The 21,453-nt window shown below is 38.8% G+C and overlaps 1 protein-coding gene across 5 annotated transcripts in view; it reads right to left on the minus strand.

The window, feature by feature from the left end:
• Positions 1-21,453, minus strand: part of rap1gds1 (RAP1, GTP-GDP dissociation stimulator 1) — a 94,226-nt gene that overhangs the window by 61,538 nt on the left and 11,235 nt on the right. For 4 of the 5 annotated variants that reach the window (XM_043674439.2, XM_087979914.1, XM_087979913.1 and 1 more), the window contains 2 exons: positions 21,107-21,276; positions 17,243-17,350 (listed from right to left, as the gene is read on the minus strand). In XM_043674439.2, the coding sequence (XP_043530374.2) occupies positions 17,243-17,350; positions 21,107-21,119 (121 nt within the window). In that variant the 5' untranslated portion in view covers positions 21,120-21,276. The remainder of the gene's footprint in view (positions 1-17,242; positions 17,351-21,106; positions 21,277-21,453) is intronic. The other variant, XM_043674443.2, reaches the window with a different exon arrangement.

Consider the following 21,453-nt stretch of genomic DNA (forward strand, 5'->3'; position numbering starts at 1 on the left):
ATTAGTATCCTTACATACAGATAAGGAAGGACACCACTTCAACTGGGACAACACATCCATCCTAGGATGAGCCAAAGACATGCACGAGAATTCCTAGAAGCATGGCATTCCAACCGGAACTCTATCAACAAACACATCGAGTTAGACCCCATCTACCACACCCTAAGAAAAAAAGTACAGGAAATGACATCACCAACCCAAAGAAACCCAAACATATAAATAGAAAGCAAGATTTATTCGCAGTGCTTCGCGCAAGGCCCACTGAAAAGGTTACCTAGTAGGGTGACAAAACATCTGGAAATGAACCTTCCAGCTCAGCGAGCAAACCTATGTCCAGAACCTTAACCTGAGCTACAAACCTTCTCAAAACTCGCTACAATTAAAATTATGACAATAAAAATCTATTTTCTTCCAAATACTCTGGATATTCCAGCTGGTGTATCAGAGCGGATGTTATTTCAAATCCCTAGAAAAAAAGCCAGCATCCAAGATAAGTTTTGAAGATGCCTTATGGGCAAAAGTTTTGCCTACTGATCGGAAGGTTTGTGATCAGCTTTCCTGTGCGATTTAATTCAAAGCAATAATTTAAAAGGTGGTCTGTGCAATATCATGCCATGTCCATTCCTCAGGAACATAATATATTGGTGCTTGGTACATTAAAATCCTTAATACAAAATACACTCATACCCAACACGAGGTAGCAATCAGGAAATCCATCAAAACCTAGAAACTTTCTTGGATCTTTAGAATTACATTTTTCAAGTGTGACTTGCAGCACTGGAGGCAGGTAGACCATGGTAAAGGGCTATTCACACCTGACAACCCTGAAGGAACTAAATATTTCTCCCAACTAAATTTTAAAAGTCGAGTGCTTGGCTGAAAAAGAGAAAAAAAAGGCAATGTTAATATTTAAGATCTTTTTATTTAGGGCAGGGTAAGCATAAAGAGAAGGAAGCAATTCAAGTTACAGCAAAATCTGTTTTTGGGAGCTACTGATTAGGGAATTCATATTGTTCCAAGAAGCTCTGGAACTTTGTTTTGACACAAAGGTATCTAAAGATGTCATTTAAACAAGATGGTTAAGCAATGTGATACATGTACAGATATGTAGTTTAAAGAAATGTCAAGTTCTAATAGGATTCAATGGTTGAAATCTTCTGCATCTGTCAGTATCATTGAAATGGGTGCACCTTTAAAAAGGATGTATTGCTGATTATAAAAACCAGGAAAAGATAAATTCACTCCCTAGCCACTGGGATCTACTGTTAACTTACAGCTCAATTCTGCATCACAAGAAATTTCAATTAGACATTTCTAAATAAAAACAGAAGAGGGTTTTGTATAATTTTAAAAGGAATTAAAAACCTCTAAACTAACAATATATTTCTTACTCAGTCAAATGAAGAACACCATTAAAGCTGATGAAAAAAGGTTTAGGAGAAATAAATTTGTAATTGGTTGTCTTTTGCACTTTTTTGAACAGGTTTAGATTTTAGTATGCGGCCTTATTTCATGCAGATCCTTATGCTTTCTCTTAATGAGAGAATGAACAGGATTGGCAAAAGCAAACTAGCAAGTTTCTCTCACTGGCAGCATTTGATAGGTTAGACTGGATTATGAGATGCCAGATAGGAATACAGATTGCTTCTCATCTGCTAATTTGTAATAAATTGATACAGATTAAAGTCTTATGAAATGTGCATTGAGATTGCAACACAAAACGACACCCTATAATCTGAAACACCTCGAAAGTCAAGATAGACATCATAGGTATTACAATTTCTTACCCCAATTTCGGAAAGCCTCCAAGGCAGGATATCTAGATACAGGCTACTGGGTGCTGACTGCCTAATAGTACTTCCTAAACTTTTTTCAACTGTGACAGAATTTCAGGGCTGGAAAATGGTTACAACCCTGCAACCTATGAACTGGGAATGTTTTTTGGGGAGGGTGGAACACACCTGACCAGGAAGGCAGCTAATGCTAGTCAGAAGGTAATATGACCCTAGAATTTCAGCTCACAAGCCTACATGGGTTCTAACACTTTGGAAAGCCCAGGCATAGAACATTGCTTGTTTGTGGCCATTCTTATGTGTGATAGTGTAAATTGAATATTTACTTTTGGATGCAAGAACCTTTTTATTTATTAATTCAAAAAGTTTAGCATTCATTAGCCAAAGTTATTTGTCCATGGAGGTCATGGCAAGTCACCTTCTTGAACCACTACAGTCAGTAAGTTGTGGGTGCTCACAGGTGTAAGTAGAAAGGACACATCAAGATTTTGATTCACCAATGAAGATACAGTGATATAATATTTCCAAGTCAGAATGGTTGAGAGACTTTGAGGCGGTTGCAAATTTGGAAGGTTCTATTGCACTTGGACTTCCAGATGGCATTCAACATGATACCTCAAAAGGTTAAGTCATAAATTGGAGCCCAACTTATCAGAGGTAGTATATCAGCATGGACACAGAATTGGCCACTAGCAATACGGATAAGGGGTTTGTTTTCAGGTTGGCGACCTGTGACCAGTCCGTTTCCAAACAGATTAGTGCCAAGAGCACAACTGTTTAGAATAGATATACATCTATATTAATGACTTGAGCGAAGGAAGTGAATGTACTGCAGTCAAATTTGCAGACAAATACTAAAATAGGTGGCACGGCAGGTTGCAAGATGGATACAAACAATTTACAAAAATATAATGACAGGTTAAACAGGCAAAAACTGTTGACAAATGGAGTATAACATGGGAAAATGCAGTTTGCAAAAAGAGGATAAAAGAACAGAATATTATTTAAATGCAGAAAAACTGCACAAAACTGCATCACAAGAAGGTCTTGACTGAACTGGTGTCTGAAACACCGAAAACTAGCACACCGGTACAACAGGTAATCAGGGTGGCTATTGGAACGTTGGCCCTTATTTCTAAGGGGATTTGTAGCATTAGAGCAGAGAGGTTTTACTGGAACTGTATGGGTGCTGGTGAGACTAAACCTGGGGTACTGAGAGCAGTTTTGGTCCCCTTATTTAAAGGAAAGGTAAGTACCTTTGGAACTCCTTCCAACAGAGAGCTGTGGGGGCAACAGTCTTTGTATGCATTCAAGATTAAGATAGATAGATTCTATCAAGGGTTATGGGGAAAGGGCAGCAAAGTAGACATGAGAAATGTTGGATCAGCCATGATCCTACTGAATCACACAGCAGGCTTGAGAGGCCGGATGGCCATTTTCCTTTTCATTTTTCTTATGGTCTTAGTCAAGTCTAGCTACACAGATTTTCTGGCTTGCATCAATGCATTGTGATCCAATCCACAAATTGTGACAAGATAGACCATAGAAATTCCAGTCATTCTAGAAATTCTTTGAACTTGTAGTTTTCTAGCTTGAATAGCTCAGTCCCAATATCCAATTAAGATTTCCAATTAATCATTAGGCAACCTAAAATGGAATTCAGGCAATTTTATCAATAAAAAAACAAACATGCATTGAATGAATGAACTAATAAACAAAGTAAGTAAGCCATTTAGCCCATCAAGTCTGTCCATCATTCAACAAGATCATAGCTGATCTGTTTGGTGTTTCACATTCCCATCTACAGCCAGTCAACCATCAATTCCCTCGCCTTAGAGGATGGCGAAAGTGGCGTCATTATGTATTCTTAAGGCAGAGTTCCAAAGTCATAACAGTCAGAAAAGAATTCTCACCTGCTTAAAAGGCAATCTCTAATTTTAAAACAGTGCCCTCTAGCTGCAGACTCTCTCAAAGGAGAAAACACTCCTCCCTTATCCACCTTAAGATTATTCTGGATCATATAACACTACAATCAAGTCACCCCTTACTCTTGTAACCTCCAATGGATACAAGCCCAGACTGTCCACTATTTCCTCATGAGACATCTCACTAATTAGACACTTGCCAGATGTGGATCTATGAGGAGAAAGTGAGGTCTGCAGATGCTGGAGATCAGAGCTGAAAATGTGTTGCTGGAAAAGCGCAGCAAGTCAGGCAGCATCCAGGGAACAGGAGAATCGACGTTTTGGGCATAAGCCCTTCTTCAGGAATGCCAAAGAAGTTAAAGGGTTCCTGAAGAAGGGCTTATGCCCGAAACGTCGATTCTCCTGTTCCCTGGATGCTGCCTGACCTGCTGCGCTTTTCCAGCAACACATTTTCAGGTGTGGATCTAGCCAGGTGTGGATCTAGCCACCTTGTACCAGAATTCCTATTGAACAATATTAATATACCCTTTAACTTCTTTGGCATTCCTGAAGAAGGGCTTATGCCCGAAACGTCAATTCTCCTGTTCCTTGGATGCTGCCTGACCTGCTGCTCTTTTCCAGCAACACATTTTCAGGTGTGGATCTAGTATGGATACATGAAGTGCATTCAATGTATTTTTATCCTTCCTTAAGAAAGAACACTAATAAATCAGTGAAGGTTAAACTTGGGGAATCAGTGACAATGGTGATGGCTAAGTGGAACAACATCTTGTTTATTAAATCTCTAAAGGTTTATGTCTTTGTCAGCTCCAAACAAAATTATTCCAATATTCATCTAGTTGAGTTTTCCACACTTCATAACCTTTGGTTCACTTAAAAGCCCTATGGCTGATATATCCTACACCACTCCCCTGGGAGTATAACCACAGCACCAAAACAAGGAGGCTGGGCTGACAGTGTATCTAAATGTTTCACCAGAAACAAACAGTGCAACTTTCCAGGAAAGAAATTTTTGATAATAAATGCCAAAGAAGTTAAAGGGTATATTAACATTGTTCAATAGGAATTCTGGTACAAGGTGGCTTCGAATGATTCAATTATGAAACCTTTCGATGGGGACACACAAAGGGATGTCACAGTAATCATTTTGTAAAATGTCAAGGCATAATTTGGAAAACAAAAAGTGGGACTAGGGAGGAGTCGTAGTACCAGTCAGCAGACATTAGATACAAATGAGCAATTGCTTGATCAATGTTATGGAGAAATATATGAAGAGTGGATTCCAAAGTGGTAACAAGCTTTAACAGCTCAAAGCATGGCTTCCACAGGTAGAAAACAATATTTCTTGACCGATGTAAAGGCCAAAATAAGGGAGAGACAAAGCATTTGAAAACTGACAAGAACATTTTAGGATCAAGTCAGAGCCAGGCAGTTTCTGCCAAGGAAAGCATCACGTTGAGAAAGTGGATAATTGAAGGGTACTGAATAGGCCATTTGCAGACTCAAGGAATGGTATAGGGAGACAAGACTTTGAATTCATTTCTCAGCACAGAAGAATAATGCCAAGTGAGGGGAAAATGGATAGGCATTTGGAGAATGGCATAGTGAATGATGTCAAAGGCTACTTACCAGGAAGGGTTCAGGAATCATCTATTTCTTTATTTCAACTACAGCACCTATACAATAAACCGAACTGAAATAAATAACTATAATAACACTCAAAACTGAAGCTGTAACTTCTTACTCTGCAAGAGACCTATACATTGATATAATCAGTGGCATCCTTGCTAGTACATTTCATCCAAGGGTTTTTAATTTTTCAGTTACTCTCTAGACAATAAAAATGACAGGTATTCAAAACACTGGCTCCATTGTTTTTGGAAAAGAAAAACACTTATACACAGTGCACTTTGCATTTGCAATTACCTGAAGCAAAGATGCTACTGATCTAGATCATTTCATGGATGTTATAATATGTAATCTTTCAAAGAAAGAAACTTCAGCCTTGCAACTGCAGTTTTTAAGCAGGAGGGACAAAAATATCAGTAGCGTACATTATTAATAGGGTCATAGAGATGTACAGCACAGAAACAGACCCTTTGGTCCAACTCGTCCATGCCGACCAGATATCCCAACCCAATCTTGTCCCACCTGCCAGCACCTGGCCCATATCCCTCCAAACCCTTCCTATTCAGACACCCATCCAGATGCCTTTTAAATGTTGTAATTGTACCAGCCTCCACTACTTCCTCTCAGCTATTCAGTTTATAGTGCATTTCAATTGATATTTCCAGATGAACATTTGCTGTACAGCAGTACACTGTTCAGTATTGTTTATTGTTGGGAGTTAACATACACTTTATTGTACCACTTAAAAATGCTGTTGTTGCTTTAAAATTGAATTATGCAATGATAGCTTTTTGCATAGTGGCCATTAAGAGATACGAAATTTAATTAAACTAGGTTTGTAATTAAACTAGGTTTGTGATTGCTGTAAAATGCTACATTACAAAGCTGCTCCCAGCAAGTATTTGTTAAAGCTGCATGTATATTTTAATTTTTTACCCATTATTAAAGCTACAAACATGTAATTAAGCAATACGGAAGGCAAAAGAGCTGACTGCCTCAGAAAATAAAAAAAAGTGTCCCATTTTTCTGAAGATTTAATGTTCCTGCTTTTGTGAAATCTTAGTTGTTTATTCCAATGATTATGATTGACATTTGCTTACTTCAGTCGGGTAAATGATTTCCATGTGCCAGGTCAGGAATATGAAATACTTTGGCTCGGAAGGTAAAAATATAAATCTCTTTTGTTTGGCAAATTTTATATTTAAGGTGAGCAACATTCATGGAACAAATCACTAAGGTCAGTACTGAAAACTCCTTGGTCAAATGCAGCTTTGCAAAGACAGTAAATCTTCAAAATAAAAAAAGCCTGTTTCATTCTCATTTCTGGTCTGAGAAGAAAAAAAATCTAGATGAATTGATGGGTCATACAAAGCCCAAATTAAATTTGGGGCATTAAAGAAAATAAATAAAAATTCCATCCCAACAATCTGAACTGGAAATTAAACATAATGCTTTCATCAATGTTACCAATCTTTAATTTTATTTGCCTTACTCCAAATTCTTCTCCATACCAATATTTTATTTGACAAAAAAAAAATCTAACCACAATACAATTCCATGATACTAATGGTTAAAAGCAACTTGTAGCCTCAATACTTCATAGCCAACTACTTCTCTATTTAAGCGGCACTTGCAAAGGATAATCTGTTCAAACTTATTACAGCCTTGGTCGAAACATGGATCGAAGAAATGAATTCAAGAGATGAGAGATCAGTCTTTGAACAAATCATCAAGACCGCATTTGACCGGATATGGTATCAAGGAACCCCGTCAAAACAATAAATAGGAATTGGGGGAAACACAGTCATTCCGGGCACAAAGAAGAGGTTTGTGGTTGCTGGAGGTCAGTCACTTCTGCATAGGTTCTTAAGGGGAGTGTCCTAAGCCTAGCCACCTTCAGCTGCCTCACTGACCTTTTTAGATATTTTGTTATCAACCTGTTCAGAGCTGTTATAATACACCTCTGGACCAAGCGAGATTTGAACGACACACACACACACGCGAGCGCGAGCGAGAGAATCACTGACTAGAAACCAAATTGAACCAGCCAAATACAATGGCTGCAAGAGCAGGTCAGAGGCTAGGAATTCTGCAATTAATACCTCACCTCCTGTCACCACAATATCTACCAAACGTCTAGAAAGGTACAAATATGTGCATGACAAGTGCACCTCTGACAACACAAGAAGCTTGGCACCACCCAGATAATATCTGCCTTCTTGACTGGCACAACACCCTTCACCTTCAGCATGCACATTTACAAGATGCACTACAATAACTCACCAAGTCTCCTTTGATAGAGATTACAGATTTGGGAGGTTCTATCACCTAGGAGGGCAGCAGAATGCATGAGAACAGCACCAATTGCAAGTTCCCCTCCAAGCCACACATCCACCTAACTTGTTTCTTCAATGTTATTGGGTCAAAATCTCAAACACCCTCCCTACATAAAGAACTAATATTGTTTAGGAAAGCACTCAATCTCTCCAGGACAATTAGAGGCGGTCAATAAATACTGGCCCAGTCAGTGATTCCCATACTCCATGAACAAATAACACAAAAGTGACAATACTTTTTATTAAGTGCTAACTTTTTATGACACCAAATGGGAAGGCGAAAATAAGGAAGTCAACTCCCACTTCAGCTGCCAGTGCTCAGATTTCCAATCACTTACATAAACAATTATGTCACTTTCAGTTCAGCCAATACACAAGTAAGCCCCACTCCAAAGAATTAATATACAAGTTGGCTGGCATTCCATTTCAGTGGTGACATTTTGTTGACAGCATCATTACAAATTCAAACATTTTTCTCAATATTACAACTTGGCACTGTTCTCTTAATCATAACACTGCCAATTCTCTACTTACATTAACCAAAATGTGCTGTTTTAAGGTAGCCCATCCATGGAGATTAAAAATATCTAAAAATAAATTGATAAAAGATATTTCCACTTGCCCTCTCAGTTACATCAAAACTATAAGTGTCCAATAGCTCTCAATTACAGTTAAGAGAGCAAGCAAACCGGCCTCCAGCCACTTGCCCTAATTATGAACAATCTTTGAAAATATCCCAAAAATGACTAATTCTTGACCTTCACTCTGCACGTTACCACTACAGTGTGACAGATACCGGTTGGACAGACCAACAACCTTGAAATGTGTTCCACTGCTTCGTAGTATTTATGTGCAGATTTCCCATTGTTTGTACAATCTTTTTCATTTATCCCAGAACTCAAATCTTTTAGCATTTTATAGAACCAGTTTTGAAAATGCTAATTTTGTACTTTTAAAACTCAAAGCACACTTTTGGCTTTGAAATCAATATTCAAAATTGTAGCAGTCAACTGGTTTCTTGTACAGCTGCATGGCCCAATTTACAAGTCTCACCAAATCTGGAAATAAGATCAGAAGCAACGACATCAGTTTGTACTTCATCAGCAACTTTGAAATTCATTACCAAGTATGCAGTTTATACTAGTTTCTGCCTGATGAGGCTAGATGTATAATTCACAATCGTAAAATAAAATACTTTTGAATTTTATAAGGGAAAATATACATTGTACAATTTTTAGTATAATGCTGCATGTGCAGGGTACATTAAAAACAAATTCAATTTAAAAAGCATGATTTTAAACAGATTTAAAAAAAATCAAGATAGAGTAAAAATAAGCTCAAAGTCCTGTAAAGAATAAAGGAAGGGGTTGAAGTTCACAGAAACAATAAGATACAGAAACATTATAACACTGACTGATAAAATGGAAAAAAAAAAATCAATCTGGGGAATAAAAACAGCTGCAGATATCAAAATGAATTGCAAGAGATGTTAACACTTCAGCAGCAAGAATACAATCTGAACTTCTTTCCAATCATGGAATAAGGGCATCACTGGATCTGCAGCATTTATCACCTACCTTTAATGGCCCAGCGGGCATTTAAAAATCAACCACACTGCTGTGGATCTGGGGTCACATGTAGGCCAGACCAGATAAGGATGGCAGTTTCCTTCCCTAAAGGACATTAGTGATGGGTTTTTCCTGACAATCGATAATGGATCAATGATCATCATTAGATTCTGATTTCCAGATGGGTGAGATTAAAATAAAAGCTAATTTAATAAATAGTAGAAAACAAAAAAGTAAACATTCTAAATGATAATTTCTTCCATGCATCTGAGAGGAGAGATGTAAATAACACACTCCTCAAAAGGTAACCTGACAATCTCATGATTAAAATTTTGAGGGGCGATATAGTTAAAAAATTGGGGCCATGGGAAAATAGTAGGGTATTGGGTCAAATTGGACAGTCTTTTAAAGATGAATTAAATTTCTGCTATGCTGCAACATTCCATGATAAAGTAGTTGCCAGTCCTAAATGGACTAAAAAAGTAAATAGACTACTCGGAAAATATTGGCAAAGGACATTAGAAAGAGCCTCGGAGGATCCAAAGTAATTGAAGAATATGTAGACACTCGACTATTGGGGTGCTAACAGTAGATGGGAACCATGTTAACATGTCTGATTTATAACTGCTTTCAATACAAATTATAGAAGTATTAGTTTTAGTTATGTTTTGTATACTAATTTAAGCTTTTTCAAGGTGTAAATTTTAAGTACTTACACAATAAAATTTATTAGTTGATGCAGAGAAAAAAAAATTACCCGAACAAATGTCTTTGAGTAAATGATGTGATATCCTAAGACAACTGTGGAAATTGCTCATGACATGACACCTAAACCTGGAGAAGGCATTGGCAAAGCACTATACAAAAGGAAATTAAATAAGAGTTGTGCATCAAGGATGAAACCCTAGCGTGAATATTAGCTCAAGGTTTAGAAATTAAGTACTTACAATTGGAATTGTATTAGTTGTAAAAATGAGAGGAAAAAAACTAGAGTGAAGTGCTCATGTATAGTCAGCCTAAGGTCTGTTCGACTTTAATTCCTGTGCAGAATTTGAGCTTAAATATTATTAAAACAAAAAGCGCAATGATCTCTAGTCTTAAGAGGCTTAGCCTACGAGTCATATTAAGAGTTGGAGCAATGTGTGTACTGGAAGGAGGCACCTAGTATGCATCTTAGAGGCATGCATGGTAGCAAATCACATTGAAAAGATAAAGCTGAAAAATTATTTCAAATTGACAGCAGCATGAGAGACTGCAGGTTTAACTCAATAAATGGACATTTTTTGACTGATAATGGAAGTGATCAACATTAGTAGAAACATGGAGTTTAAAACCTTGCAATCATCTAAAAGCATTGAATTGAGGAAACCAGAATTCATTCACCGCAAATGAAACTAAGGTGGGCATCTTAAGTAATATACTACACTAGACATAAACCTGACTGTTTCAAATATATAATTTGAAATGTGCATTATTTTTAATGCACATTATTTTTTATATGCATACGCATAATATTTGGAAATCCAAATCCCCAAAACAGACAGTTAAACGTGGGTCAGCTCTTAAAGGTTTTTTTTTAAAAGAAAGGTCAGAAAGACAATTTTGAACAGTGACTTAAGTAAATTCGCTCCAAGAAGATGCACTACAGTCAAGTATCTACCAGATCCTTGCAGTGTTAAGGAAAAGATGTTTGTACTGTTCAGTTTGTAACGAGTAACAAACACATTAAAGGTGATTACTTTTGTTCTGACTTCAGTTCAGAAGGATCTAGAGAAGGATCAGAAAGTAGGATATTTCTAAGATAGCAGTGGCGGAGTAGGCAGCTCCCAGGCTCTTCAGCCTTGGTCTTGTGAATTCCATCCACATTTTTCTTTTTCTCCTTCCCTCCTCTTTTCTTGTGTTTTTCCTCTGTTTATCTTTTTTTTAAGATAATGTGTTTTTTAAAACTTACCTCCTGGAGACAGCAGCAGCGATGGAGCATGGCAACGGCCGAGGTCCAGCACAAGCCCAGATGCCAGTCAGTGGCGTTGAAGAGGCTGGCGAGCAAAGCCAAGGCAGTACTTCACCCAGTGCAGTGAAAGTGTGCCCACCACAGGGAGGAGCAGGCCCTTGTGGGGAAAGTTCAGTGTGGAGCGACTGCAGGTCCAAGGCTTTGGAAAGGACCGAAATGTTTAACTTATTTTCTTTGTTTTTCTACTTTATATTAAGAAGCAACATAGTGATGAACTTTTTAAAAACTTACTTATTTTTCTATTTTTGTAGCTAGTTATCTTTGTTCCTAAAATGGCCATGGGAATGGCAACATTGTACATTTTCATTGTACTCCTGTACTTAATTACACAAAACAAAAAAACCTAAATCTGTTTCTCCTGGCAGCAGAATGAAGTGCTTCCAGTTCAGAATAGGGGAACAAGTCACTTCAGCAGAAGTGTATTTTAAGTCTTCAGATTCCAAGCTGGGGCAGCTTTTACAGAAGTCTTCAAGTTGTTAGAACGAGAGACACCAAGTTATGAAAGATTCACGACTGCAGACCCAAAGAATTATGAAATTATTCCCACAACTGTCTGAAAATAAACTACAAGGAGCCCATTAAGTATATATACAAAAAGCTGAGATAGGAGTATCCTGATGGATAGTATGGAAAATGGGTTGAAACTTTGTTTGGCCGTTAGTGTTTAGATAAGTCATAGTGTTTGCAACACACAAATAGACCCTTTTGTCCAACTCGTCCACGCCGACCAGTTATTCTAAATTAATCTAGTCCCGTTTAGTGTCATAGCATCACAGTCATGCAGCACGGAAACAGACCCTTCAGTCCAACCAGTCCGTGCTGAACATAATCCAAAAACAAACTAGTCCCACCTGCATGCTCGTCCCACCTGCACTAACCACGTACTTATCCATAAGTCTTTGGAATATTGTAATTGTACCCACATCCACCGTTTCCTCAGGAAGTTCATTCCACACGCGAACCACCCTCTGTCTAAAATATTAGTCCCTCATGTCTTTAAATCTCTCTTCTCACCTTAAAATCTTGCCCTCTGGTCTTGAAATCACCCATCCAGGGAAAAGACAACTACCATTAACTCTGTCTGTACCCGTCATTATTTTATAAACTTCTATCAGGTCACCTTCAACCTCCCACACTCCAGTGAAAAAAGTCCTAGCCTTCCTTTATAACTCAAACCCTCCATACCCAGCAACATCTCTCAGAATTTGCCAAAGATGGAGAAACATTAGACCATATCCCTCTAAACCCTTCCTATTCAGATACCCATCCAGACGTCTTTTATATGTTGTAAATGTACCAAGCCTTCACCACCTCCTTGGGCAGCTCATTCCATACACGCACCATCCTCTGCATGAAAAAGTTGTCCCTTAGGTCCCTTTCATGCATCTTTCCCCTCTCACCTAAAGGTTTACCTTATCCCTACCTAAGGATAAAGACCTTGGCTATTCACGCTATCCATGTCACTCATGATTTTATAAGCGTCTATATGGTCACTCTTCACCTTTCAATGTTCCAGGGAAAATAGCCCTAGCTTTTTCAGCCTCTCTCTATAGCTCAAGCTCTCCAACCCCAGCAACATCCTTGAAAACCTCTTCTGCATCCTTTCAAGTTTAACAACATTCTTCCCTCTACCAGAGATACCAGACTGAATGCAGTATTCCAAAAGTGGGCTCACCAATGTTCCCAAATCCTATACTTAATGCACTGACCAATAAAAGGCAAGTGTACCAAATGCCTTCTTCCCCATCCAGTCTACCTGCAACTCCACCTTCAAGAAACTATGAGGCTGCACCCCAAGGTTAGGTAACACTTCTCAGGAATCTACCAATAAGTGTATATGTCCTGCCCTTACCAAAATTATACACCTCACATTTATTTTAATTAAATTTTATCTGCTGCTCCTTAGTCCATCTGATCAAGGTCCTGTCGTACTCGGAGATAACATTCTTCACTGTTAACTACATCACCAATTTTGGTGTCCTCTGCAAACTTTCTAACCATTCCTCCTATATTCACATCCAGATCATTTATATAAATGGCATCCAGTTCCTATTAGTTTAGTCTCTTTTTCACTTCTACATAATAAAATTCCATCCTGTTGCTAAGGAACATCTGCAGCTTTGTGTATATTTTCATGACTAATCATCAGATTAACTAAAATAAAATTAAACATATGGCCCTCAAGTCACGTTTCATTCTATTATCTGGTTTGTCCAGCAATACCATCAGCCAGATTCATAACATATACCTTAAGATTACAATGCATCTGTATACCCCACACAAGATCATTCCCCAAAACAGCATGAAAATTATTTTCCAAAATTTATGTTTTGTATGCAGTATAATACATGAACAACAAACCCTCTTAAGATGTTCACACCTGTTACTGCCAAGATGAACTGTGAAGTTCAGCTTTTGTTAATCTTGGTCAAGGCTTGAACTCCTGTATCGGACAAGAAACCCTCAGGAGTTGAATATTTTCCAAGACCTTAATCATTTTCGACCATCATTAAACACTAAGTAGTCACATGGCAAAAATTAAAATAAGAGAAAAACTGGGAGATCTCTTTGCTTTGAGGTTACTTGTATTATTGTTTATAGGAAGTTCAGGTATTTGTGCTCAAAGTAAATTGGGTCTGCAATTACCAACTATGTTAGAGTTACCTTACTCCAGAAAAAGATTATAAAGGCATCTGGATGGGTATATGAATAGGAAGAGTTTGGAGGGATATGGGCCGGGTGCTGGCAGGTGGGACTAGATTGGGTTGGGATATCTGGTCAGCATAGACGGGTTGGACTGAAGGGTCTGTTTCCGTGCTATACATCTCTAGGACTCTGTCAGAAAACTGCATATTGTAGGACTCAATGCTCAAAAGGGGCTTAGTCTAAACCTTTGAGGGAATAAAAGCAAAATGCTAGAGAAAATCAGCAGGTCTGGCAACATCTGTGGAGAGAAAAAAAAAAGAGTTAACACTGAGACCCATATATTTAAAAAAAATCACTGGAATCAAAATTGTAACTCTTTCTCTCCACAGATAAAAATGCTGGAGAAACTCAGCAGGAGTAAGTTTCAGATTTCCAGTATCCACATTTGCATTTATTTTACATTTAAGGGTCTGGGGCATTGTTTCAAATACCATCAGGGGAGCTAGTCAAATTTAAATTCAATTAACAAACAAATCAAGTTTACAAAAACCATTCAAATAATGGTGACCATGACTAATGCATAAAACCCATCTACATCACAAATGCCCTTTAGAGAAAGAATTCTGCCACCTTTATCTCTGGCTTGTGAATCATGGCAGCGTGGTTACTCTTAACTATCCTCTGAAATGGATGAGCAAGCCACTCGGCTCAAGGGCAATTAGGGATGAATAAATAACAAATGCTGACTCCTGAAATAATCCCAAAATTAATGCCAAAATTATCAAGATAAGATTAAAGAATTTACTGATTATAGTAAGCAAAGTCGTGGGTTGCAGATAGGGGCCTTACTGAAATGCAGTATGAAGGATGCAGAAGTAATTGTCTCATACAAGTCGGTGTATGACATGTTGAGGGATGCTGACAGTAACTGAAGGAAGAGGTTACATTTGGAGGTTATTCAGCAAGGTGATATCTGAATGGTATCACAAAAGATCAATCAGATGACGACAATCAGGCCCTAGATTTACTAACATGCAAATTGGTTAGGTGTGGTGGAGAACTTGTGTAGCTTAAAATAAACAAAAGATCTATATAAAAAAAAATGTAGAAATCAACACATGCCATATTTTATGTTAATAAGTTACAGATAAAGCTCAAGTGTTTAATCTTATCCAGGATGGGAACAAGAAAAAACAAATACCCCTGCATGACATTATTGAAATAAAGGAGAGTAGAATGCCAGCTATCCAAGAAGCAGTCAGATGGGATCTTGAATATTTTTTCCCTTAACTCAGGAGAAGGAGAATTAGTATTGGCTAAAGTGCTGCAAATGTACTTAACCATGATGGCCCAGTCACCACTGTACGGGCATGCTTTATAAACCAGCTAGCCTGAATAAATCATCTGAATAAATGCAACAGAGATGAAGAAATGGGATCAAACTGAATGGAGCTTTTACTAGGAAGGAGTCCAGATAACTTTGGGAGTCAGTGATTTTGTTGTGTATATCGGTGGTCCAGCTTATCTTCAGAGAGGGGCACAAACATAGAGGATAAGAGTCAGAGATGGACGAGGTCAAGGTGAGAGCAGAGTGGAAATTGGAAGTGAAATGGATAATTTTCCAATTCGGGGAAAAAAGGGGGAAGCAGCACTGCTGATGTCATCAATATACCAGTGAAAGCATTGTGGATGGATGCCATAGTAAGAACAAAGAATGTTCCATGTGCCCCACAAAGAGACAGGCATAACTGAGGGACCTGTTCAAGTACCCATGGCCATACCTTTGATCCGAAATAGTGAGGAGTTAAAAAGGAGAGGGGTTGTGAGGAAGAGCTCGGTAGGCAGAAGAGGGTCATGGTGGATGGGGTAAGTTCAGTCCTTTTCTCCCCAGAGAGAAGCAGAGAGCTCCAAAACCAACCTGATGGGGGACAGACTGTAAGAAGGGATTCCACGCCAATGGTGAAGAGGCATTAGCTGGAGCCTGCAAACTGGAAATTCTGAAAATACTGTAAAGCATCAGAAGAATTATGGACCCAAGTGGAAGAGACTGGACAAGGGAAGCAAAACAGCTGGGAGCTCTACGTCAAGTAGCTCACATTTGGATTCACCAAGCCTGACCACCATCCATAAGAAATAATGCAGAAATATGATGGAACACATTCCATTCGTTTAGAGAAAAGTGCAATTCCAAAGATTCTTAAAATGCTTGACATTTTCCAAGACAAAGAAGCCCACTTGACTGGGATCCTATTCACCATTCAAATAATTCACATCTCCCAAGCATTAGAGTACTGTGCATATCAAGAGGTGCACTGCAGTAACATGTCAAGAACCCTTTAATAGCTCAGCCAAAACCTGCAATTCGACCATCTATAAAAACAAGTAGATTCATGGAAACCACCAGCTGCAAGGTACTCTTCAAGCAAACATCATCCTGACATGGAACTACATCATCACTTTACCACATTAGGTCAAATCCCGGATCTCCCTTCCTAATAACACTTTGGGTGTACCCATATCATGTGGGCTGCAAATGTTTTAGAAAGCAGTTCACTTTTACCTTCAAGGGTAATCAGGGATGGGCAGGCAATAAATTTTAGTCAGGTTATGAAACACAATCATCCCATTTAAATGTAAAAAAAGTAATAACTTCTGACCATTTGTATTCAAGAGAATTTTTTTTGAATGTTTAATATGAGTTGAACGACAGATGGCCAGAAGCTACTTCTCTGTAGGCCACAAACCATACTTCAAAAAGATTGGCATGAAAAACTGGTCCTAGGTCCCTGCTAATGCAATCTGGCCAAGTGCCCTAGATAGCTGCTGCAGGGAAGAAACTAATAAACAAACACTCATTTCAATGCCATATGAATCAGAGTCAAGGTGGAAGCTTGCCATAGGGACAGTCGGACATGAACCTACTTATATTCTTCTTTAAATGGATAACAACAATAGGAGAGTCATCTGCAAACCTAGAAACTTAAGATAACAGAGATCACTACTGGCCAAGACATTCAACTGCTAGCTATAACACATCGCCCAGCTTTTGAACAGCTGGAGTAATGTTTCTTAAAGGAGAAAGTGAGGTCTGCAGATGCTGGAGATCAGAGCTGGAAATGTGTTGCTGGAAAAGCGCAGGTCAGGCAGCATCCAGGGAATAGGAGAGTCGACGTTTCGGGCAAGAAGGGCTTATGCCCGAAACGTCGACTCTCCTATTCCCTGGATGCTGCCTGACCTGCTGCGCTTTTCCAGCAACACATTGGTTTTAAGAAACATTAGCTGGCATTCAGCTGCAGCATCCAACATAAAAAGGCATGCTTCAAACTTTACTCACTGTTTTGAGCCAAGGCTTGGAGTAAGCAGTCAAGGCATCCCTCCACATTATCGGATGTGCCATCAGCAGCAGTCAATTTTAGTTTTTGGAGGGCATCATTTAGATTATCTATGAGAAAGAAACCAAACCATTTTAGAAACTCTAATATATTAAGCTCACTTACATAATCGACAAAAAATGATTTTGATCAAATCTTTGAACTAAAATACCACACTGGCTATTTGGCTTTCTCCTACAGGTTGACATTACCCAAGACAATTCCCATTATGGTAACAATGTTCCACAAGACATTTTCCTTTAAGATTAGATGCTTTCTTTGCAGCAAATTTTCATAAGTTAGAACTTAATTTAGGATTGGCTTAAATGCATCTACTTAAGGTTTTGTACTTCATTTACATCACTGAATGCTGAACAAATACCGAAAAGCAGCTGACTTATTACATTGCCAATTCTTTTAAAATTCAAAGTAAAACCACCAGTTTGATTATTTTGATCAATTTCATTTTTAAGAGTCTGAAGATGACAGTATCTCAGTCAATACACATACAGTGCATTGACTTTCATGAAGTCTTTTGCATTTGATTATGAACTATAAACAGCACTCAATCAGGAAGAGACGTTAGCTCAAAACATTTCTTAGTAAAGTATCTTTGGAGTTTTATTTAAAAAAGGTGGGGAAACATTTAGTTGTGGGAGAGGGTGCAGTCAAGTTAAACAGAGAGCAGAACTGAAATTCCTCCACCATTCCTGGGAAACTCTTCAACAAACAGAAAATGAATGACAGGCAAAATAAGCAGTAAAAATCTGAAGAGGCTGCCGAATGTCATTGGAGGGAGAGACTAACTTTCAAAAGCACAAGGATTTAAACATTTATGTACTGGGAAAAAAAAAGAGATCAAGTATAATTTGGCAAAGGCAGAGATCGTGGGCCAACTGAAATTAGTGCAGGACAGAACATGAAATACAGGTAGACGTTTTGCACAACTACAACTTGCAAAGATTGAAGGTCAAGAATCCAGAAGGTAGTGTTGGATCAAACTGCGACTGTGGGTGACCAGAAAGATGGATAAGGGTTTCAGTGACCATATGGGTTATTCAAAGAGGGAGGCAGAAAATATCGTGATCACAAATTAAAATCTTTATTTCACATTTTGGTGTGCAAAAATGTGCTTCAATGAGAGTCAGTAGTTGTTACTGATATAAAGGTGAAGCTTTTGGCAGAGCTAAAAACAATGGATTAAAGTCTGTTTAATATTTTGTTAATAGCTCATTCTGTCTCGATGATAACATTAGAAAATAATCCAAGGAAAAAGCAGAGAGGTAAACCTAGGCATTGAACTGCTTTTTTAAAAAAAGATCAGTTTTACTGTTCCTTACATACACAACGAGCTGAGTGGGCATTGAGTTAGCCCAGTTCTGTTTCTAGTACCTTAGCTTTAGCCTTCCCCAGCTTTGCATCAAAGCCAGAACGCCAACGCCCCAAGACGGATCTCATCAAACCGTTTGGTATAGATTGTCCACATGGCCTCAACTAATTTGGCCACTGCACCCTTATTCTCAGGGCTGATCTGAGCCAGGGCAAGGTAGGGGGCAGTTTTTTGGTGTACCAATGGTGAAGGAGAGAAGGACTGAGGCAGTAAAGTATAAGTAGAACAGCAGAAGTATTCCTTAAGCTTGCAGTGTGCTTTTTTGGAAGACTGCAGTTGGCCCAGGATAGAAATCTTACCATGAGGGCAAGGTGGTTTATTGAAATGGCAAGCAATCGTAAGGTGAAGGTCACCCCAACAGAAAGAGTAGAAGTATTTTGCAAATATAGGCATTTGGTCTCACCATTGGAAAGAAACTGCACTAAGAGCAGCAAATGCAGTAAATTAAATCGAAAGTCGTACAAGTAAAACACTGCTTCACATGGAAAATGTTGTTTTTGTGGCTATGGACAACATGTGATGAACAGGCAAATGCTATACCTTCTTCGATTGGTGAAGGTGCTACGGTGGAGTGAAGTATTAGGACTGATGAAGGACAGAACTGTCCCTTTGGAATGTGCATGCATGTGTCAGGGGAAGAATAGCACAAATTAAGAGGATGGAATGATCTAGCAATAATATTACTAGACTATTAAATCCAATTGAACTCAGCTCATATTTTGGGGTCCCGGGTTCAGATCCTGCCACAGGTGGAATCTGAATTCAATATATTAAAAAAGCCTGGAATTAAGAAGCTACAGATGACAACTGCTGAATTCTGGAAAAACACATTTCAGTAGTCACTTTCAGATAAGATAGCATATTTTAAGAAGCATCTCGACAGACAAATAAACAGGCAGGGAAAAGGGATAAGGGACCTACAGGCAGATGGGATTAGTTTAAAATGCATCATGATTGGCAGAGACATGGTGGGCCGAAGGACCCCTTCCTGCAGTGTACTGTTTCAAGCTCTATTGTTCACTACGCAAAATATAAGCCTAAGCAGCCACAGGGATTGAAGTGACCAAAGACGGAATGATTAAAATGGGGTTGGTTCAGGTAAACATTAAATCACTCTCTATGCTGATGATGTCCTCCTTTTCTTAAGTAATCCTTTGATATTCATGCCCCGCTTAATTCAAGTAATTAATCTATTTAGTATGTTCTCAGGCTGTAAAATCAATTTTACAAAATCGGAGGCCATGACATTGGGGGGTCTCGCTAGTATATCCAGTTTATTGGACGGATCTTGTTTTCCATTTCGGCGGTCACTGGAGAGGTTTCTATACTTGGGTATTTTTATCACCCCAGTATTTGGTCAGCTGTATAAAGCCAATTTTGTGCACCTACTAGAGAAAATAAGGCAGTACCTTCAACGCTGGGGAGATCTCCCAATATCCTGGTTCGGCAGAGTAGCTCTAGTTAAAATGAATATTCTGTCTCATCTCTTAGATCCTATGAGAATGCTCCCTTTGATGTTGCCGAGACTGGCGTTACGTAAACTACACGGCTGGCTTGGTTCCTTTATTTGGAATCATAGACAGCCTCTTATCAAATTAGAAAAGCTGCAGCTTCCACAAGCAAGGGGAGGACTGGATTTTCCAGACTTTAGGAGGTATCAGTTGAGTTCTCTGTTAGGCTACGTAGCTGATTGTGGGTCACAAGAGACCCAATCAATTTGGTTAAACAGAGACCTCCCGAGCAAAATGTCCACTCATCAATCTTTTATTTTTAGATGAGTGCTATTATGGACTATTGTAAAAACCCTACTTTACTAAATACAATTAAAGCCTGGAGGATAATGCGGCAAGATGAGGGCAACTTTCAAAAAACCTCTGCTTATACTCCGATAGTGGGAGCATGAGGTTTTCAGCCAGGACTGACAGACGCTACATTTAAAACCTGGAGGTCCAGAGGTGTCTCTTGCTTAGGGGACCTGTTCGATGGAGAGGTAATGATGTTTTTTGAGAAGCTGCACCAGAAGTTCGGACTGCCTAATGGAGACCTTTTTCTGTATTTCCAAATAAGAGATTATATACAGAAGATGACCACATTATCAGACAATCCCTACAAATCGGATAGGGAGAGAAGAGTGCTATGGCCAATGGGTCCACCCTCGGTCAGTACTCTTCATCACTCATTACATAACGAGGTATCGAAAGACATGGAATGACTGTTTAAAACATGGAACCAGGAATTGGGGTTAGAAATTCCATCAGAAATGTGGGAGGGCATCTGGGAAAATGCCAGAAAGATCTCTATTTGTAATAGAACTCAAGCTATTCAATTAAAGATACTCCATCGGGTTCATATAGCACTTGAACGACTGGCAAAATTTAAGATAGGAACATCCCCAATGTGTCCTAAATGTAAAACAGAAGTGGGCACTCTCACGCACTGTTTATGGACATGCCACAAGATCCGCAAATACCGGGACAGAGCAGCGAACGCTCTGACAGAAATCTTGGGAACGGAGATTGGATTGGATCCAGTGTCTCTTCTCCATGGCTTTTCAAATCTGCCCTCCCTGGATGTGCATGGGAGGAAATTATTCTCCATTCTCTCTTTCTGTGCAAGAAAAAATATCTTAGTCAATTAGGTAGCAGAGGGCCCTCCAGGACTTTCGAACTGGCACAGGTTAATCATGGAATATATCCCCGTTGACTTCCTCACAAATATGGTGCACCAAAACACTGAATTATTCTATAAAATATGGCAACCCTTTCTGAACTATATAGACACAGA

The sequence above is a fragment of the Chiloscyllium plagiosum genome, unplaced genomic scaffold, assembly GCF_037043375.1.
Source record: "Chiloscyllium plagiosum isolate Xiang-an unplaced genomic scaffold, Cpla_swu_hap1 HiC_scaffold_36, whole genome shotgun sequence".
Taxonomy (NCBI): domain Eukaryota; kingdom Metazoa; phylum Chordata; class Chondrichthyes; order Orectolobiformes; family Hemiscylliidae; genus Chiloscyllium; species Chiloscyllium plagiosum.